The following is a 16,042-nucleotide window of genomic DNA, read 5'->3' as shown; positions in this document are numbered from 1 at the left end:
AAGGGGTTTATTGAGTAATTAACGGATTAATTAATGAAGGGGTTCTCTGATTAATTAACAGGTTAATGAATGAAGGGGTTGATTGATTAATTAACGGGTTAATTAATGAAGGCTTCATTGATTAATTTACCTTTCTTCTCCCCCCACCCCCCCCCCCCCCGGTAACTAAGGCCCATTGGCAGCCCCGCTAATGACGTCAGCACATAGGGGGTGACGTCACCACCTCCCCCCAACCTGCCCCCCCCCACACTAAAAAAGAGGCAAAATCGGGATTTTTTGGACATTTTTCATATTCTTTTTTTTTTTTAAATAAACACCATGAAAATAAAGTTAATTCAAGGCAAAAGCAACAAAACCCCCCAAAATGACCCCAAAACCCCCCAAAACGACCCCAAACCCCCCCATGTGCTGATGCAAAATGACCCTAAACAATAAAAACGGGATAAAATGACCCTAAAACGTCCCAAATTGATGGGAAATGCCCCAAAAAGCTTTTTTGGGGGGGTCCTTAAGGTCTTACGGGGGGGGTCCCTGAACCCAAAATAATGGGGGGGGGTCCCGGTATCAAAGGGGGGTCCCATTGGGCCCCATTATATGGGTGGTCCCCCCCTTGTAGTGCCTATAATGGTCCCTTCCACCCCCTCCCACCGCCCTCGGCTGCGTGGCCCCGCCCCTCCTCCCGTGTGGGCGTGGCCTTGGGATGCGGCTTGGCCTCTGCGAGGCCCCGCCCCGTCTCTTGGCCCCGCCCCCAGACAGGGCTTGTGTTAACCTGGCCACCCATTGGACCAAGAGCCGCAGGGGGCGTGGATTGTGGCGCGGGGGCGTGGGTTGGGGGAAGGGGGCGTGGCCTCGGGCTTGCCTATAGGAGGCAATGGGGAGTCGGGAGCGGAAGGCCGGCTTCCGAGCCCGGGGGAAGAACCGGAAGAGGCGGCGCTCGGAAACGATTCCCCATTGGAAGAGCAGGGAAAACACGGGGGGGGGCAGCCCCAGGGCGAGGCGGAGCCACAGGCGGGGAAGCCCCGCCCCTGCCATGAGGCCACGCCCCCTCCCCAGCAGCCCCACGAGGTAAAGGGGCAGGAAGAGCCATGGGGACACCCAGAGCTGGGCGGCCAGGACCAAGACCGGGACATGTAAGGGGGGGGGCACCCCGAATTGGGGCCAAAAAGGGCCGAATCGGGGCAAGGCCAAGGTCAAGGTGAGGGTCAAGGTCAAGGGGAGGAGGGAGGGGGGGAACCAGGAAGAGGAGGTGTTGGTGCCGCCCCCACCCCATAGAGGGAGGGGGAAGGGAAGGGGGGGGAGGAAGAGGAGGAGGAGGGGGGGGAGGAGGAGGAGGAAGAGGAGGGAGGGGGGGAAGGGGAGGGGGGAGGGAGGGCGAGGGGAGGGGCTTAAAGAGGGGGAGGAGCCGTTGGAAGGGGAGGGGTTTGAAGGGTGGGAGGGGGCAGGGCTTAAAGAGGGGGAGGAGCCAATGGGGGTGGAAGGGGAGGCAATGGAGTGGGTGGGGCTTAAAAGGGGGGAGCAGCCAATGGGGGTGGAGAGGGAGGCAATGGAGTGGGAGGGGTTTAAAGGGTGGGAGGGGCCACTGGAGGGGGAGGTGGCAATCGAGTGGGAGGGGCTTAAAGGGGGGGTGGGGGAGGCAATGGAGTGGGAGGGGCTTAAAGGGGGAGTGGAGCCATTGGAAGGGGAAGGGCTTAAAGAGGGGGTGGAGTTTAATGAGTGGGAGGGGCTTAAAGTGAGGGAGGGGCCAGGGGAAGACTTGGGAGGAGGGGAAGGGGAAGGGGTGAGGAACGGGGAGGGGGTGGGGCGCTGGTGCCATTCCCGGCCTCTGGAATGCTGCTGGAGGGGGGGGGAGGGGCCCAGATCCGGCTCCTATGGGAGAAGGGAAGGAGCCATGGGGGGGGGGCACCCATAGATGGGGTCTATGGGGTGCCCCATGCAAATTGGGCCCCTCAACTCACAGCCAATTGGTGGAGAATGGAGCTGGGGGAGGAGCCTGTGTCCTGCTCGGCCAATGGGGAGGCTTCTTCCTCCTCCTCCTCCTCATCCTGGTCCAGGCTGGAGCTGGAGCTGCTGCTGGGCTCCAGGGCCTGGAGAGGACACACTGGGTGCTATAAGGACCCATAGGGTGCCATAGGGGCCCATAGAGTGCCATAGGGTCCCATAGGGTGCTATAGGGTGCTGTAGGGTTCTATATGGTGCTGTCACAGACCTGCCTCTGTGCCGGGTCCTGGCAGCGCCGCAGCAGCTCCGGCAGCACCCATGGGGGCAGTGTCCGGGTCACGAACCCGTGCTGGGGGCGGGGCCACGTCAGACCACGCCCCCTTCAAGCCCCGCCCCCAGAACTTGACCCCCCCTTTAGCCCCACCCCCTCCCTGTGACATCACCACCTGGCTGATAACGTCAGAGCTGGGCCGGGCCAATGGCGCCTTCTGCAGGCAGGAGGAGACGAAGGAGCGGAACGAGTCCGACCTATGGGGGAGCCGCGGCGTCTGTGGGACAGCCCCATGGAAGCTATGGGGCAGTCCCACGTCCCCTATGGGCCACCCCATAGAATCTATCGGGCGGCCCCATACCCCCTACAGGTCACCCCATAGAATCTATGGGGCAGCCCACACTCTCTTTGAGTCACCCCATAGAATCTATGCAGCCCCCATAGAAGCTATGGGCCACCCCATAGAATCTATGGGGCAGCCTCACACCCCCTATGGGCCACCCCATAGAATCTATGGGACAGCCCCACACCCCCTCTGGGTCACCCCACAGAATCTATGGGGCAGCCCCACGGACTCACCAGTGCCGGGGCTGCAGCGTGGGCGCCGGTTCCTGTGCGATGCGGTAGAGGGCGCTCATCGCGTTCAGGTTGAACAGCGGCGGCCTCCGCTCCGCTATGGGGCAATGGGGGGCAGTGCTATGGGGCGGCCCCACAAGTGCCCCCCCCCCCCCCGTACCCCCACAAGTGCCCCATACCCAGCTCAATGCAGGTGATGCCCAGGGACCACACATCGGCTTTGCCATCATAGAGCCCCTCGTCCATGGCCAGGATCACTTCCGGTGCCATCCTATGGGGCAGGATGTGGGGCAGGGCTATGGGGCAGTGCTATGGGGCAGGATGTTGGGCCGCGCTATGAGGCAGCCCCCTTACCAATATGGCGTCCCCACGAAGGAATTGGCCGGGGCCGAGGTGGAGGCGGAGCCAAAGTCCCCCAGCTTGACCAATCCTGGCGCAGTCAGGAGGATGTTCCCGGCCTTCACGTCCCTGTGGGGCAGGGCTATGGGGTGAGCTATGGGTCTGGGTCCCGCTATGGGGCTGGACGACGGGTCCCACTATGGGGCTGGGTCCCGCTATGGGGCTGGGTGATGGGTCCCGCTATGGGGCTGGACAACGGGTCCCACTATGGGGCTAGGTCCCGCTATGGGGCTGGGTTATGGGTCCCGCTATGGGGCCGGGTTATGGGTCCCGCTATGGGGCTGGGTTATGAGTCCTGCTATGGGTCTGACCTGTGGATGATGCTGTGCATGTGCAGGTAGCGCAGCCCCTGCAGCGCCCCATGGACAATGGCTGCGATCTCCAGCTCCTGCAGCGGCTGCTGGTGCTCTATGGGGCAGAGATGTGGGGCAGGGGGACGCTATGGGGCTGCCCCATAAGCCTGCCCCATAGCGCTGCACTCACCCTCCAGCAGGTCCGAGGCAGAGCCCACGCAATGCTCCATCACCAGCTGCAGACACAGGGTCAGGCTCTGCCCCATAAGTGGGGCCATGGGGGTGCTCCTGCCCCACATAAACGGATCCCCAGAGGCCCAGTGTGGGGCTTGTACCTCATGAGTGACACCTGAACCACATCTATGGGGCCCAATGTCCCCCTGCCCCACACTTACGGGTCCCCAACCCCCACCTATGGGTCCCAGCATTCCCATAACCCATCTATGGGTCCCAACCCCCCCCACTTACAGGTCCTTAACCCCATCTATGGGTCCCAGTATCACCCTGCCCCACATCTATGGGTCCCCAACCCCCACTTACGGGTCCCAGCACCCCCATAACCCATCTATGGCAAAGAACCCCCATCTATGGGTCCCAACCCCCCCACTTACAGGTCCTTAACCCCATCTATGGGTCCCACTATCGCCCTGCCCCACATCTATGGGTCCAAACCCCCCACTTATGGGTCCAACCCAGCCCCACATCTATAGGGCTCAGTACCCACCAACCCCAACCTATGGGGCCAAACACCCCCCCTCCACGCCCCTCAGAGGCCCCAACCCCCCCACTCCTGGGTCCAATCTATGGGGCCTGCCCCACATGTGTGGGGCTGGGGCTCACCCAGGCTGTGCGGCCCCATAGGAAGCAGCCCCGGTACTGGACGGTGTTGGGGTGGCGCAGGCGCCGCAGCAGAGACACCTCCTTGACGATGTCCAGCCACTTCTATGGGGCAGAGAGGGGGGGCTATGGGGCAGGCTGTGGGGCAGACGGGGGGCTATGGGGCAGGAAGCTCCGCCCTCTCGGCCTCACCTCATTGGCCTGTTTCCCGCTGTAGTTCATCTTCTTGATGGCCACAACCTCGGCAGTGCGCAGGTCCCGGGCCTGCAACAGCGACCCATGGATGTGGGGCAGGACCCACGGATGGGGGGCAGGACCCACAGATGTGGGGCAGGACCCATTGATGGAGGGCAGGTGAGCCCTACAGATGTGGGTCAGGTGGGTGCTGAACCCCAGATGCTCTCTGCCCCACATCTATGGGGCTCATCATCCCCTGATCCCCATCTATGGGGCACTGGGCCCATATGAGACATTGGGTCCCATAAACACCCCCTGCCCCACATCCATAGGTCCCAAAGCTCATCTAGGGGGCTTGACCCCTCTCTGCCCCACACCTATGGGGCTTAAAGCACCACTTATGGGTCCTGCCCCCCATCCATAGGTCCAAACAGCCCATAAATGCTCATCTATGGGACCCAAACCCCTACTTATGGCTCCTGCCCCACATCTATGGGTCCCAAACGCCCACATATGGGTCCTGCCCCACATCTATGGGGCACTCACATAGTAGACGGCTCCGAAGCTGCCGTGCCCGATCTCCCGCAGGTCCCCGAAGCGCTTCTCGGGATCTTCCTTCAGGAACAACTCGGCTCCATTAGCACCAATGGGGCCGGACGGCATCGTGGGACCTACGGGACCCACAGATTCTATGGGGCTGCCCCATAAGTGCCCCACAGACGCTCCTTTCCCTTTCTCCCCCCCCTTTCTCACCGCTCCTTGGGCCCGGTCCGGCTCCGGCGGGTCCCGGCGCCCCCCCCCCGGCGGTTGCAGGTCCGGGGGGGGGCCGCGGCCTCCCCCGAGGCGGCTCCTTCAGTCGTGGCCGCTGCGGGGACCCGAAAAGGCCGAATCTGAGCCCAAATCGAGGCCGAGGCCTCAAACCGGGGCCTAAGCCGCAACCGGAGCCGCCCCTTCCCCGCAGCCAAGATGGCGGCCGCGGGCTGAGGGGAAGCGGGGGCGCCGGCGGGGAGGCGGGGTTTAGGGAAAGCTCAGCCAATCAGCGCGCGGGGCGGGAGGATAGGGGGGTGGTGATTGGTTGGAGGAGGGCGGGGAGAACCGAGCAAACCACGCCCCTGTCGCCGAAACAACGCGATGAGGGGGCGTGGCCTGGCGGACAGTAGGCGTGGCTTACCGGGCGCCATGGCAGCGCCTCCATCTCTCTCCGCGTCTCCATGGCAACGCCCCCCTCCCTTCGCGCATGCTCAGAGGGCGGTGGGAACCGGAGCAAGATGGCGGCCGCGGGCTGAGGGGACCGGCTCCGGTTAATGGCGGTCTATGGGGCTCTGAGGCGGGTTAACGGGGTTCTATGGGTGCCTATTGGGTCTATGGGGGTCTTAAAGGGGGTTTTAATGGGGGTCTATGGGGTTCAATGTGGATCTAAGTGGCGTTGGGGGGTTAATGGTATCTATGGGGCGTCTATGGGCCCTTGACCCCCTCTCCCCCATAACCCCCCTTGTCGCCCCTAAAGAACCCCTGAAAATGCCCCCAAATCCCCCCCAAAACCTAAAAATGCCCCCAAATCTCCTGAAAACGTCCCCAAAACGCCCCAAACCCGATTAAAAACGGGGTTTTGCAGAGGCCTCTAAAGCGTTTTTATTGCGTTGGGGGGGGTTAAAGGAGCCCCCTCATAGTCAAGCCCCGCCCCTCGCTCTCTCATTGGCCTGCCGCGTCCCCTGTGCACCCCGTCCGTTCCTCCATATTGGCTGGCCGCGCGCCCCTTGCCCCGCTCTGATTGGCTGGCGGTGGTGGCAGGTACCCGGATATTGCCGCGGGGGTTGCTGGCGGTTGTAGTTCATGGGGGGGGGGGGCTGGAGCCGGGCGGGGCCATAGGGGTTAAAAGGGGAACGAGGGACGGGTGGACACGGAGACCTATAGAGACCCATAGAGACCCACAGAGACCCACCGAGACTTCCTGCGGACCCACAGGTACATTCTGGGACCTATAGAGACCTATAGAAACCTACAGAACCCCCCCCCTTGGACCCATAGAGACCCATATGGACCCATAGGGACATCCTTGGACCCATAGAGACCCATAGGGACCCATATGGGACATTCTGAGACCCATAGAGGTCCCCCCCCGACCCATAGAGACCCATAGGGACCCATATGGGACCTATAGAGGCCCATAGAGACCCCATAGAGACGCCATAGAGACGCCATAGAGACGCCATAGAGACCCCATAGAGACCCCATAGAGACCCCATAGAGACCCCATAGAGACCCATAGAGACCCCATAGAGACCCATAGAGACACATAGAGACCCCATAGAGACCCATATGGGACCTATAGAGACCCATAGAGAACACCCACCTGGACCCATAGGGACCCTATAGAGACCCATAGACCACCCCCCAAGACACCCATAGGCACCCCATAGCCCCCCATAACCCCTCTTTCCCCCCCCCAGCGCTGCCCCATGGCCCGTCATGCCTTAACACGCTTCAACACGCTTGGACACGCCACCACCGCCCTATGGCTGCTGCTGCTCGCATGTAAGTGGGGGGGGGCCCACACATGGGACATGCATGGGACCCACAAGTACCCCCCCCATACCCTGGGGGGGGGGAACCGCGTCGGGGTGTGCCCCATAGAACCAGTCCGGCTGGTTCCATAGGGCTTCAATGGGGCGGAAATGGGGGGGGGCACCCCAGAAGCTGCTTCACCCCCTTTTTAACCCCCCCCCAGGTGGAGCTGGGGTGGCTGAGGAGGGTGATGAAGGTAAGGGGGGGCCCACTGGGGGCTATGGGGTGGCTATGGGGCGGCTATGGGGCGCCCCTCACTTCCCCCATGTCCACACTTCCCCCTATGGCGCAACCCTGTCGCCAACGGTCCTGACTTCAAGGGGATGCTGGGCCCCATAGAACCCCCATATAATGCCTATAGAACCCCATATACTGCCCATAGAACACCCATGTGCCCCCATATAACCCAATATACCCCATATAACTCTGTACCATACCCCCATACAGACTCTATATACCCCCATGCACACCCCATATACCCCCATGCACACCCCATATGCCCCCTACACACTCCATATACCCCCTACACACCCTATATACCCCCCATAGGGCCCCATCCCCCCCCTTACCCCCCTCTCTTTTCCCCCTCCCCCCCCAGCGCCCCTCCCCCCCTGCGGGCTGCCCCAGCCTCGCGCCCGCGTCGTGGGGGGGGAGGCGGCGGCGGCGGGGGCGTGGCCGTGGCTCGTGAGCCTGGAGCTGGGGGGGCAGCACCGCTGCGGGGGGACCCTGCTGAGCCCCCATTGGGTGCTGAGTGCGGCCCATTGCTTCCAGGGGTAAGAGGGGGGGTTATGGGGGTCTATGGGGGGGTATATGGGGGTCTATGGGGGGTCTATGGGGGTCTATGGGGGTCTGTGGGTGTCTATGGGGGGTCTGTGGGGGTCTATGGGGTCTATGGGGGTCTGTGGGGGTCTATGGGGTCTATGGGGTCTTGGGTTATGGGGTTGGATGGGGTCTATGGGGGGCTATGGTATGGGGTCTATGGGGTATGGGGTCTATGGGGGTCTATGGGGTATGGGTCTAGGGGGGTCTATGGGGGTCTATGGGGGTCTATGGGGGTCTATGGGGGTCTATGGGGGTCTATGGGGTCTATGGGGGTCTATGGGGGTCTATGGGGGTCTATGGGGGTCTATGGGGGTCTATGGGGGTCTATGGGGGTCTATGGGGTCTATGGGGGTCTATGGGGGTCTATGGGGGTCTATGGGGGTCTATGGGGGTCTATGGGGGGTCTATGGGGGTCTATGGGGGGTCTATGGGGGTCTATGGGGGGCTATGGGGGTCTATGGGGGTCTATGGGGGGTCTATGGGGGTCTATGGGGGGTCTATGGGCGTCTATGCGGGGGCTATGGGGGTCTATGGGGGGTCTATGGGGGACTATGGGGGTCTATGGGGGGCTATGGGGGTCTATGGGGGGTCTATGGGGGTCTATGGGGAGCCGCTTCCATTGAGCGTCAGTGGTGCTAAGGAGCGCTGCACGGGGTAGCCACTAGAGGGCGAGATAGTGCTCTATGGGACTCTATGGGGGGATGTATGGGGGTCTATGGGCTTCTATAGGGGTGTATGGGGATGATATGGGGGCTGTGGAGGGGTATGGAGGTTATATGGGGGGTATGGGGGATATGGGCTGGGTATGGGGTTATACGGGGGTTATATGTGGGTTATAAGGAGTTATATGGGTGTTATATGGGCTCTATGGGGGGATTATATGGGGGTTATATGTGGGTTATACGGGGGGGGATGGGGGATACGGGGGGAGGAATATGGGGGTCTATGGGGTCCGTGTCCCCCCAATAACGCCCCTGTAACCCCTCCCCCCCATAACCCCTCCCCCAGTGCCCCCGGTGCAGACTCCCCCCACTCCTGGCGGGTGGTGCTGGGGCGGCTGCACCTGGGGGGGGCAGAGGGGGAGGGGCAGGAGGTGTCGGTGAGCCGCGTGCTGCCCCACCCCCGCTACCGCCACGTGCGGGGGGGTCACGACCTGGCCCTGCTGCGCCTGCGCCCCCCCGCGCGCCTCGGCCCCGCCGTGCGCCCCCTCTGCCTCCCCCCCCCCGCGCTGGCCCTGCCCTATGGGAGCCGCTGCTGGGTGAGCGGCTGGGGGCACGTGGCTGAGAACGGTGAGAGATGGGGGGTATGGGGTGTCTATGGGGGGATATGGGGGTCTATGGGGGTCTACGGGGGGCATATGTGGGTCTATGGGGGGTCTATGAGGGTCTATGGGGTGTCTATGGGGGTCTATGACAGGGATATGGGGGTCTATGGTTGGGCTATGGCGTGCCTATGGGGCCTATGGGGGTCTATGGGGGGATATGTGGGTCTATGGTGAGTCTATGGGGGGATATCGGTGGGCTATGGAGTGTCTATGGGGTCTATGGGGGGCTATGGGGAGTCTATGGGGGGCTATGGGAGGCCTATGGGGGAATATAAGGGGTCTATGGGTGGGCTATGGGGTGTCTATGGGGCCTATGGGTGATCTATGGGGGGGTATGAGGTGTCTATGAAGGGATATGGGGGTCTATGGGGGGGCTATGTGAGGTCTATGGGGGCTATGGGGGGACTATGAGGGGCTATGGGGGTCAGTGGGTGTGTGTGGGGGGGTCTATGGGTTCTATTGGGGTCTGTGTCTCTATGTGTCCCTATCTGTCTCTATGGGTCTCTATGGGTCTCTATGGGTCTCTATGGGTCTCTATGGTGTCCTTATGGTCTCTATGGGTCTCTATGTGTCTCTATGTGTCTCTATGTGTCTCTATGGGTCTCTATGGGTCTCTATGGGTCTCTATGTGTCTCTATGGGTTTCTATGGTGTCTCTATGGGTCTCTATGTATCTCTATGTGTCTCTACGGTGTCTCTATGGGTCTCTATGGTGTCTCTGTGTGTCTCTATGTGTCTCTATGGTGTCTCTATGGGTCTCTATGGTGTCTCTATGTGTCTCTATGTGTCTCTATGTGTCTCTATGTGTCTCTATGTGTCTCTATGGGTCTCTATGGGTCTCTATGGTGTCTCTGTGTGTCTCTATGTGTCTCTATGTGTCTCTATGGGTCTCTATGGTGTCTCTATGTGTCTCTATGTGTCTCTATGTATCTCTATGTGTCTCTATGTGTCTCTATGTGTCTCTATGGTGTCTCTATGGGTCTCTATGGTGTCTCTATGTGTCTCTATGTGTCTCTATGGTGTCTCTATGGGTCTCTATGGTGTCTCTATGGGTCTCTATGGTGTCTCTATGTGTCTCTATGTGTCTCTATGTGTCTCTATGTGTCTCTATGGGTCTCTATGGTGTCTCTATGTGTCTCTATGTGTCTCTATGTGTCTCTATGTGTCTCTATGTGTCTCTATGTGTCTCTATGTGTCTCTATGGTGTCTCTATGGGTCTCTATGGTGTCTCTATGGGTCTCTATGGTGTCTCTATGTGTTATGGGTCTCTATGTGTCTCTATGTGTCTCTATGGGTCTCTATGGTGTCTCTGTGTCTCTATGTGTCTCTATGTGTCTCTATGTGTCTCTATGTGTCTCTATGGGTCTCTATGGTGTCTCTATGTGTCTCTATGGGTCTCTATGTGTCTCTATGTGTCTCTATGGGTCTCTATGTGTCTCTATGTGTCTCTATGGGTCTCTATGTGTCTCTATGTGTCTCTATGTGTCTCTATGTGTCTCTATGTGTCTCTATGTGTCTCTATGGGTCTCTATGTGTCTCTATGGGTCTCTATGGGTCTCTATGTGTCTCTATGTGTCTCTATGTGTCTCTATGGTCTCTATGTGTCTCTATGTGTCTCTATGTGTCTCTATGTGTCTCTATGTGTCTCTATGTGTCTCTATGTGTCTCTATGTGTCTCTATGTGTCTCTATGTGTCTCTATGGTCTCTATGGTCTCTATGTGTCTCTATGTGTCTCTATGTGTCTCTATGTGTCTCTATGGGTCTCTATGTGTCTCTATGTGTCTCTATGTGTCTCTATGTGTCTCTATGTGTCTCTATGGTCTCTATGTGTCTCTATGTGTCTCTATGGTGTCTCTATGTGTCTCTATGTGTCTCTATGGTCTCTATGTGTCTCTATGTGTCTCTATGGTGTCTCTATGTGTCTCTATGTGTCTCTATGTGTCCCTATCTGTCTCTATGTGTTTCTATGGGTCTCTATGGGTCTCTATGGTGTCCCTATCTGTCTTTATGTATTTCTATGGGTCTCTATGTACCTCTGTGTGTCCCTATGTGTCCCTATCTGTCCCTATGGGTGTCTATGTGTCCCCGCAGTGTCTCTGCCCCTGGGCGCCCCCCTGCAGGAGGTGGCTCTGCCCCTGCTGAGCCCGGACACCTGCAACTGCCTGCACGCGGGGCTGCGGCGCAGGGAGCTGGGGCGCCCGGCCCGGCCCGGCATGGTCTGTGCTGGGGGCACTGCCGGCAAGGGAGCCTGCCAGGTAACCGGGGCCAGCGGGCAATGGGGGCCCAGGCCTGGGCCCATCCCCTCTATTGGATCCTAGAGCTGACCCCTAGCTGACCCCTAGCTGACCCCATCCCCTCTATCGGACCCTAGAGCTGACCCCAGCTGACCCCATGCCCTCTATCGGACCCTATAACTGACCCCATGCCTTCTATCTGACCCTATAGCTGATCCCTAGCTAACCCCAGCTGACCCCATGCCCTCTATCTGACCCCATACCCTCTATCTGACCCCATACTTGACCCCATACCCAGCCCCATACCCCCATCTGACCCCATACCTGATTCCATATCTCCTATCTGACCCCTCTCTGCCTCCATCTGATCTTATATGATCTCTACATGACTCTTATAGCCCTATATGACCTCTACATGACTCCTATATGATCCCTGTATGATCCTATATGGCCCTTACCTGATCTTTTATCTGACCCCTACCTGACCTCTAGGTGACCTTATCTGAACCCTATATGACCCCATACCTGACCCCTATGTAACCCCTATCTGAACTCTATATGACCCCATATGACCCTATCTGACCCCTATAACCTCGACCTGACCCCATACCTGACCCCCTCCCTGACCTCTACCTGACCCCTCCATGACCCATACCTGACCCCTGTGACCCTCCATGACCCCTATGTGACCCCTCTCTGACTCCATTCCTGACCCCTCTGTGACCCCCATATGTGACCCCTTTGTGACCCCTCTCTGACCCCATACCTGACCCCTCCCTGCCCCCCCCATGGCTGCCGCTCTCCCCCTCAGGCAGACTCGGGGGGCCCCATCCAGTGCCAGGGGGGCTCCGGGCGCTGGTTCCAGGCCGGGGTCCTGAGCTTCGCCGTGGGCTGCGCGCGCCCGGGGCTGCCGGTGCTGGCCACGGCCCTGGGGGCCCACGCGCGGTGGCTGCGGCGCCACCTCCCCCCCAGCGCCTTCCTCCCGCCCCACGGCGCCGCCCCCGAGCCCCACAGCGAGGACGGGATCTGCCTGGGTAAGGAGCCATCGGGATGGGGGGCGCCCCATAGACCCCTGTGTGTGTGTGTCCCCATAGAGCTATGGGGCGCCCCATAGACCCCTGTGTGTGTGTGTCCCCATAGAGCTGTGGGGCGCCCCATAGACCCCCCCCCAAACACCCCCAAACCCCCCCCAAACCCCAAACCCCCCCCCACACCAAACCACCCCATAGACCCCTGTGTGTGTCTCATCCCCCATAGAGCTATGGGGCGCCCCATAGACCCATGTCCCCCCCGCAGGGTGCGGGATGTGGGGCGGCCCCGCTTTGGCGCCCCCTAGCGGCGCGGCGTGGCCCTGGTCCGTGGTGCTGCTGCGGGGGGGGCGGCCCCAGTGCTGGGGGGCGCTGATAGCGGAGAGCTGGGTCCTGAGCGCCGCGCACTGCTTCATCGGGTGAGTGCCTGCCCTGCCGCCCCATAGGGACACATGGGGACCCCATGGAGACCCATAGAGACCCATAGAAACCCATAGAGACCCATAGAAACACCATAGAGACCCATAGGGACCCCATAGAGACCCCATAGGGACCCATAGAGACCCCATAGAAACCCATAGAGACCCATAGAAACCCCATAGAGACCCATAGAGACCCCATAGAGACCCCATAGGGACCCATAGAGACCCCATAGGGACCCATAGAGACCCATAGAAACCCATAGAGACCCATAGAATCACCATAGAGACACATAGAAACAACATAGAGACCCATAGAAACATGATAGAGACCCATAGAGACCCATAGAAACATCATAGAGACCCATAGAGACACCATAGGGACACCATAGGAACCCCATAGAGACCCATAGAGACACCATAGAAACCCCATAGAGACACCATAGAAACCCCATAGAGACCCATAGAAACCCGTAGAGACCCCATGGAGACCCATAGAGACCCTGTAGAGACACATAGCATCCCTATAGCACTGACTCATAGAACCCCCATAGCATCCCCATATCAACCCCCATAGCATCACCATAGTGCTGCCCCATAGAACCCCCATAGCATCCTCATAGCATCCCTATGGCACTGCCCCATAGAACCCCCATAGCATCCCCATAGCATCCCTATGGGGCTGCCCCCTAACCCCCCCCATTCCTCTTCCTTCCCAGCCACCAATCCCCATCCGAGTGGGAGGCGCTCCCGCTGGCCCTCGACAACGTCACCGCTGACGTCACGTCCGGCTCCGCCCCCTCCCGCCTGCACGTCACCAAGCTCCGCCTCCACGGCTCGTTCGTGGGGGCGGGGCCGGGGGGGGGCCGGGACGCGGCGCTGCTGCGCGTGGAGCCCGCGCTGGGGCTGAGCGCGAGGCTGAGGCCGCTCTGCGCCCCCTATGGGGACCACAGCGCCCCGCCCCCACCCGGCACCCGCTGCTGGGCCCTGCTGGGGGGGAACGGTGAGAACACGTGGGGGGGAACCCCCATAGAGACACATGGGGGGACATAGAGAGACATAGGGGTACATAGAGAGACATAGGGACCCATAGAGACACATGGGGGGACATAGAGAGACATAGGGGTACATAGAGAGACATAGGGGGACGTAGGAACCCCATAGAGAGACTTAGGGACACATAGAGATAGAGACACCATAGAGACCCATAGGGATACATAGGGATACATAGAGATACATAGAGATACATAGGGATACATAGGGATACATGTGTCCCCATTGACCCCATTGCCCCATTGCCCCATAGCCCCCATTGCCCCTATTGACCCCATTGACCCCATTGCCCTTATTGACCCCATTGCTCCATAGCCCCCATTGCCCCTATTGCCCCATTGCCCCCATAGCCCCCATAGCCCCCATTGCCCCCATTGCCCCATAGCCCCCATTGCCCCCATTGACCCCATTGCCCCCATTGCATCCCCATTGCCCCATAGCCCCCATGCCCCATTGCCCCATGCCCCATGCCCCATCCCCATAGCCCATCCCATACCCCCATCCCCATAGCCCCCATTGCCCCATAGCCCCCATTGCCCCATTGCCCCCATAGCCCCCATTGCCCCCATTGACCCCCATTGCCCCATAGCCCCCATTGACCCCCATTGCCCCATAGCCCCCATAGCCCCATTGCCCCCATACCCAGGCTCCCTCAGCCCCATGGATGCGCTCAGTGTGGAGGTGTCGCTGCCGGGACCCTGTGAGACCCCGACCCCCAACGGCACCGTTTGTGTCACCGTGCTCGAGGGCAACAGCAGCCGGCAGGTCTGGGGGGCACTGGGGCCCTAGGGGGCCATTGGGGGGCACTGGGGCCATTGGGGGCCATTGGGGGCCATTGGGTCTCTATGGGGCCATTGGGGGCCATTGGGTCTCTATGGGGCCATTGGGGGGCATTGGGTCTCTATGGGGTGATTGGGAGCCATTGGGTTTCTATGGGGCACTTGGGGCCATTGGGGACCATTGGGTCTATTTCGCTCTGGTTTGGGTCAATTTCTCGCTGTTTTGGGTCTATTTCGCTCTGGTTTGGGTCTATTTCTCTCTGTTTTGGGTCTATTTCTCGCTGTTTCGGGTCTATTTCGCTCTATTTTGGGTCTATTTCTCTCTATTTCGGGTCTATTTCGCTCTGTTTTGGGTCTATTTCTCTCTGTTTTGGGTCTATTTTGCTCTATTTTGGGTCTATTTCTCGCTGTTTCGGGTCTATTTCGCTCTCTTTTGGGTCAATTTCTCGCTGTTTTGGGTCTATTTCGCTCTGTTTTGGGTCTATTTCTCGCTGTTTCGGGTCTATTTGCTGTTTTGGGTATTTTGCTGTTTGGGTCTATTTCGCTCTCTTTTGGGTCAATTTCTCGCTGTTTTGGGTCTATTTCGCTCTGTTTTGGGTCAATTTATCGCTGTTTTGGGTCTGTTTTGCAGGCTCTTGCTGGCTCCCCATTGGCCTGCCTGGAGCGAGGGGTCTGGTTCCTGCTGGGCACGGCCACAACCACTGCGGCAGCGGAGGGGGGGGGAGCGCTCCCCTTCACCAGCGCCCCCCCCCTGGAGCGCTGGATCAGTGGCATCGCCCGAGAGGCCTTCTTCAATGAGACCCCCCCCGATGAGGAGGAGAAGGATGGGGATGAGGATGGGGATGAAGGGGATGCGGATGCGGATGCGGCTGTGGATGCAGATGAGGATGCTCTGGACCACCCCATCCCCACCATGGGGGAGACCAGCACCACCGAGGCACTGATGGACCCCAATGAAGGACCCATGGGCAACCCCATAGCCTGACCCCCCCCTTCCCCCCTAAACTTTTGGCGGGGGGGTCACACACAGGGAACAATAAATGGTGATGGGCAGCACTTGGGGGGGGGTGGTCCAGATCCGTTTTTTGGGGGAAAAACACCACTTTGGGGGTGAAAAAGCATCCAATTTCCACCAATCACCCCCCCCCAAAATGGTTCGTTCCGACCCAGACACTGCGATTTCCCCCGATCCACAACAAATTGGGTCATTCCGACACCAAAATCCCCGGTTTCCACCCAAAATGGTCCATTCCCACGTCAAAACACCCCAAAATGGTCCTTTCTCACCTCAAAACACCCCAAAATGGTCCGTTCCCACCTCAAAATA

The 16,042-nt window shown here is 59.6% G+C and overlaps 2 protein-coding genes across 2 annotated transcripts; one reads left to right on the top strand and one right to left on the bottom strand.

Moving 5' to 3' along the window:
• Positions 1 to 764: 764 nt before the first annotated feature.
• On the bottom strand, positions 765 to 5,458 carry LOC133223009 (serine/threonine-protein kinase TAO2-like). The gene is made up of 14 exons (XM_061373313.1): positions 5,245 to 5,458; positions 5,038 to 5,162; positions 4,507 to 4,578; positions 4,318 to 4,419; positions 3,668 to 3,713; positions 3,496 to 3,592; positions 3,140 to 3,253; positions 2,965 to 3,056; positions 2,789 to 2,882; positions 2,385 to 2,466; positions 2,207 to 2,287; positions 1,956 to 2,084; positions 1,743 to 1,866; positions 765 to 859 (listed from the first exon to the last, which is right to left on the bottom strand). The coding sequence occupies exons 2-14, from the start codon at positions 5,152 to 5,154 to the stop codon at positions 765 to 767; spliced, it is 1,245 nt and encodes a 414-aa protein (XP_061229297.1). The 5' UTR covers positions 5,155 to 5,162; positions 5,245 to 5,458.
• Positions 5,459 to 5,622: 164 nt separating this feature from the next.
• LOC133222944 (serine protease 33-like) lies at positions 5,623 to 15,496 on the top strand. The gene is made up of 10 exons (XM_061373187.1): positions 5,623 to 5,742; positions 6,942 to 7,026; positions 7,220 to 7,252; positions 7,655 to 7,829; positions 8,887 to 9,167; positions 11,294 to 11,457; positions 12,248 to 12,470; positions 12,733 to 12,883; positions 14,583 to 14,701; positions 15,347 to 15,496. Exons 1-9 carry the CDS (start codon positions 5,623 to 5,625, stop codon positions 14,638 to 14,640), a joined length of 1,290 nt encoding a protein of 429 aa, XP_061229171.1. The 3' UTR covers positions 14,641 to 14,701; positions 15,347 to 15,496.
• Positions 15,497 to 16,042: the final 546 nt, after the last annotated feature.

Source organism: Neopsephotus bourkii, unplaced genomic scaffold, assembly GCF_033783945.1.
Source record: "Neopsephotus bourkii isolate Nb327-2 ecotype Australia unplaced genomic scaffold, CSIRO-AGI_Nbou_v1 NB_26, whole genome shotgun sequence".
In the NCBI taxonomy this organism is placed as follows: domain Eukaryota; kingdom Metazoa; phylum Chordata; class Aves; order Psittaciformes; family Psittacidae; genus Neopsephotus; species Neopsephotus bourkii.
This window is presented reverse-complemented; position numbering and strand designations above follow the sequence as displayed.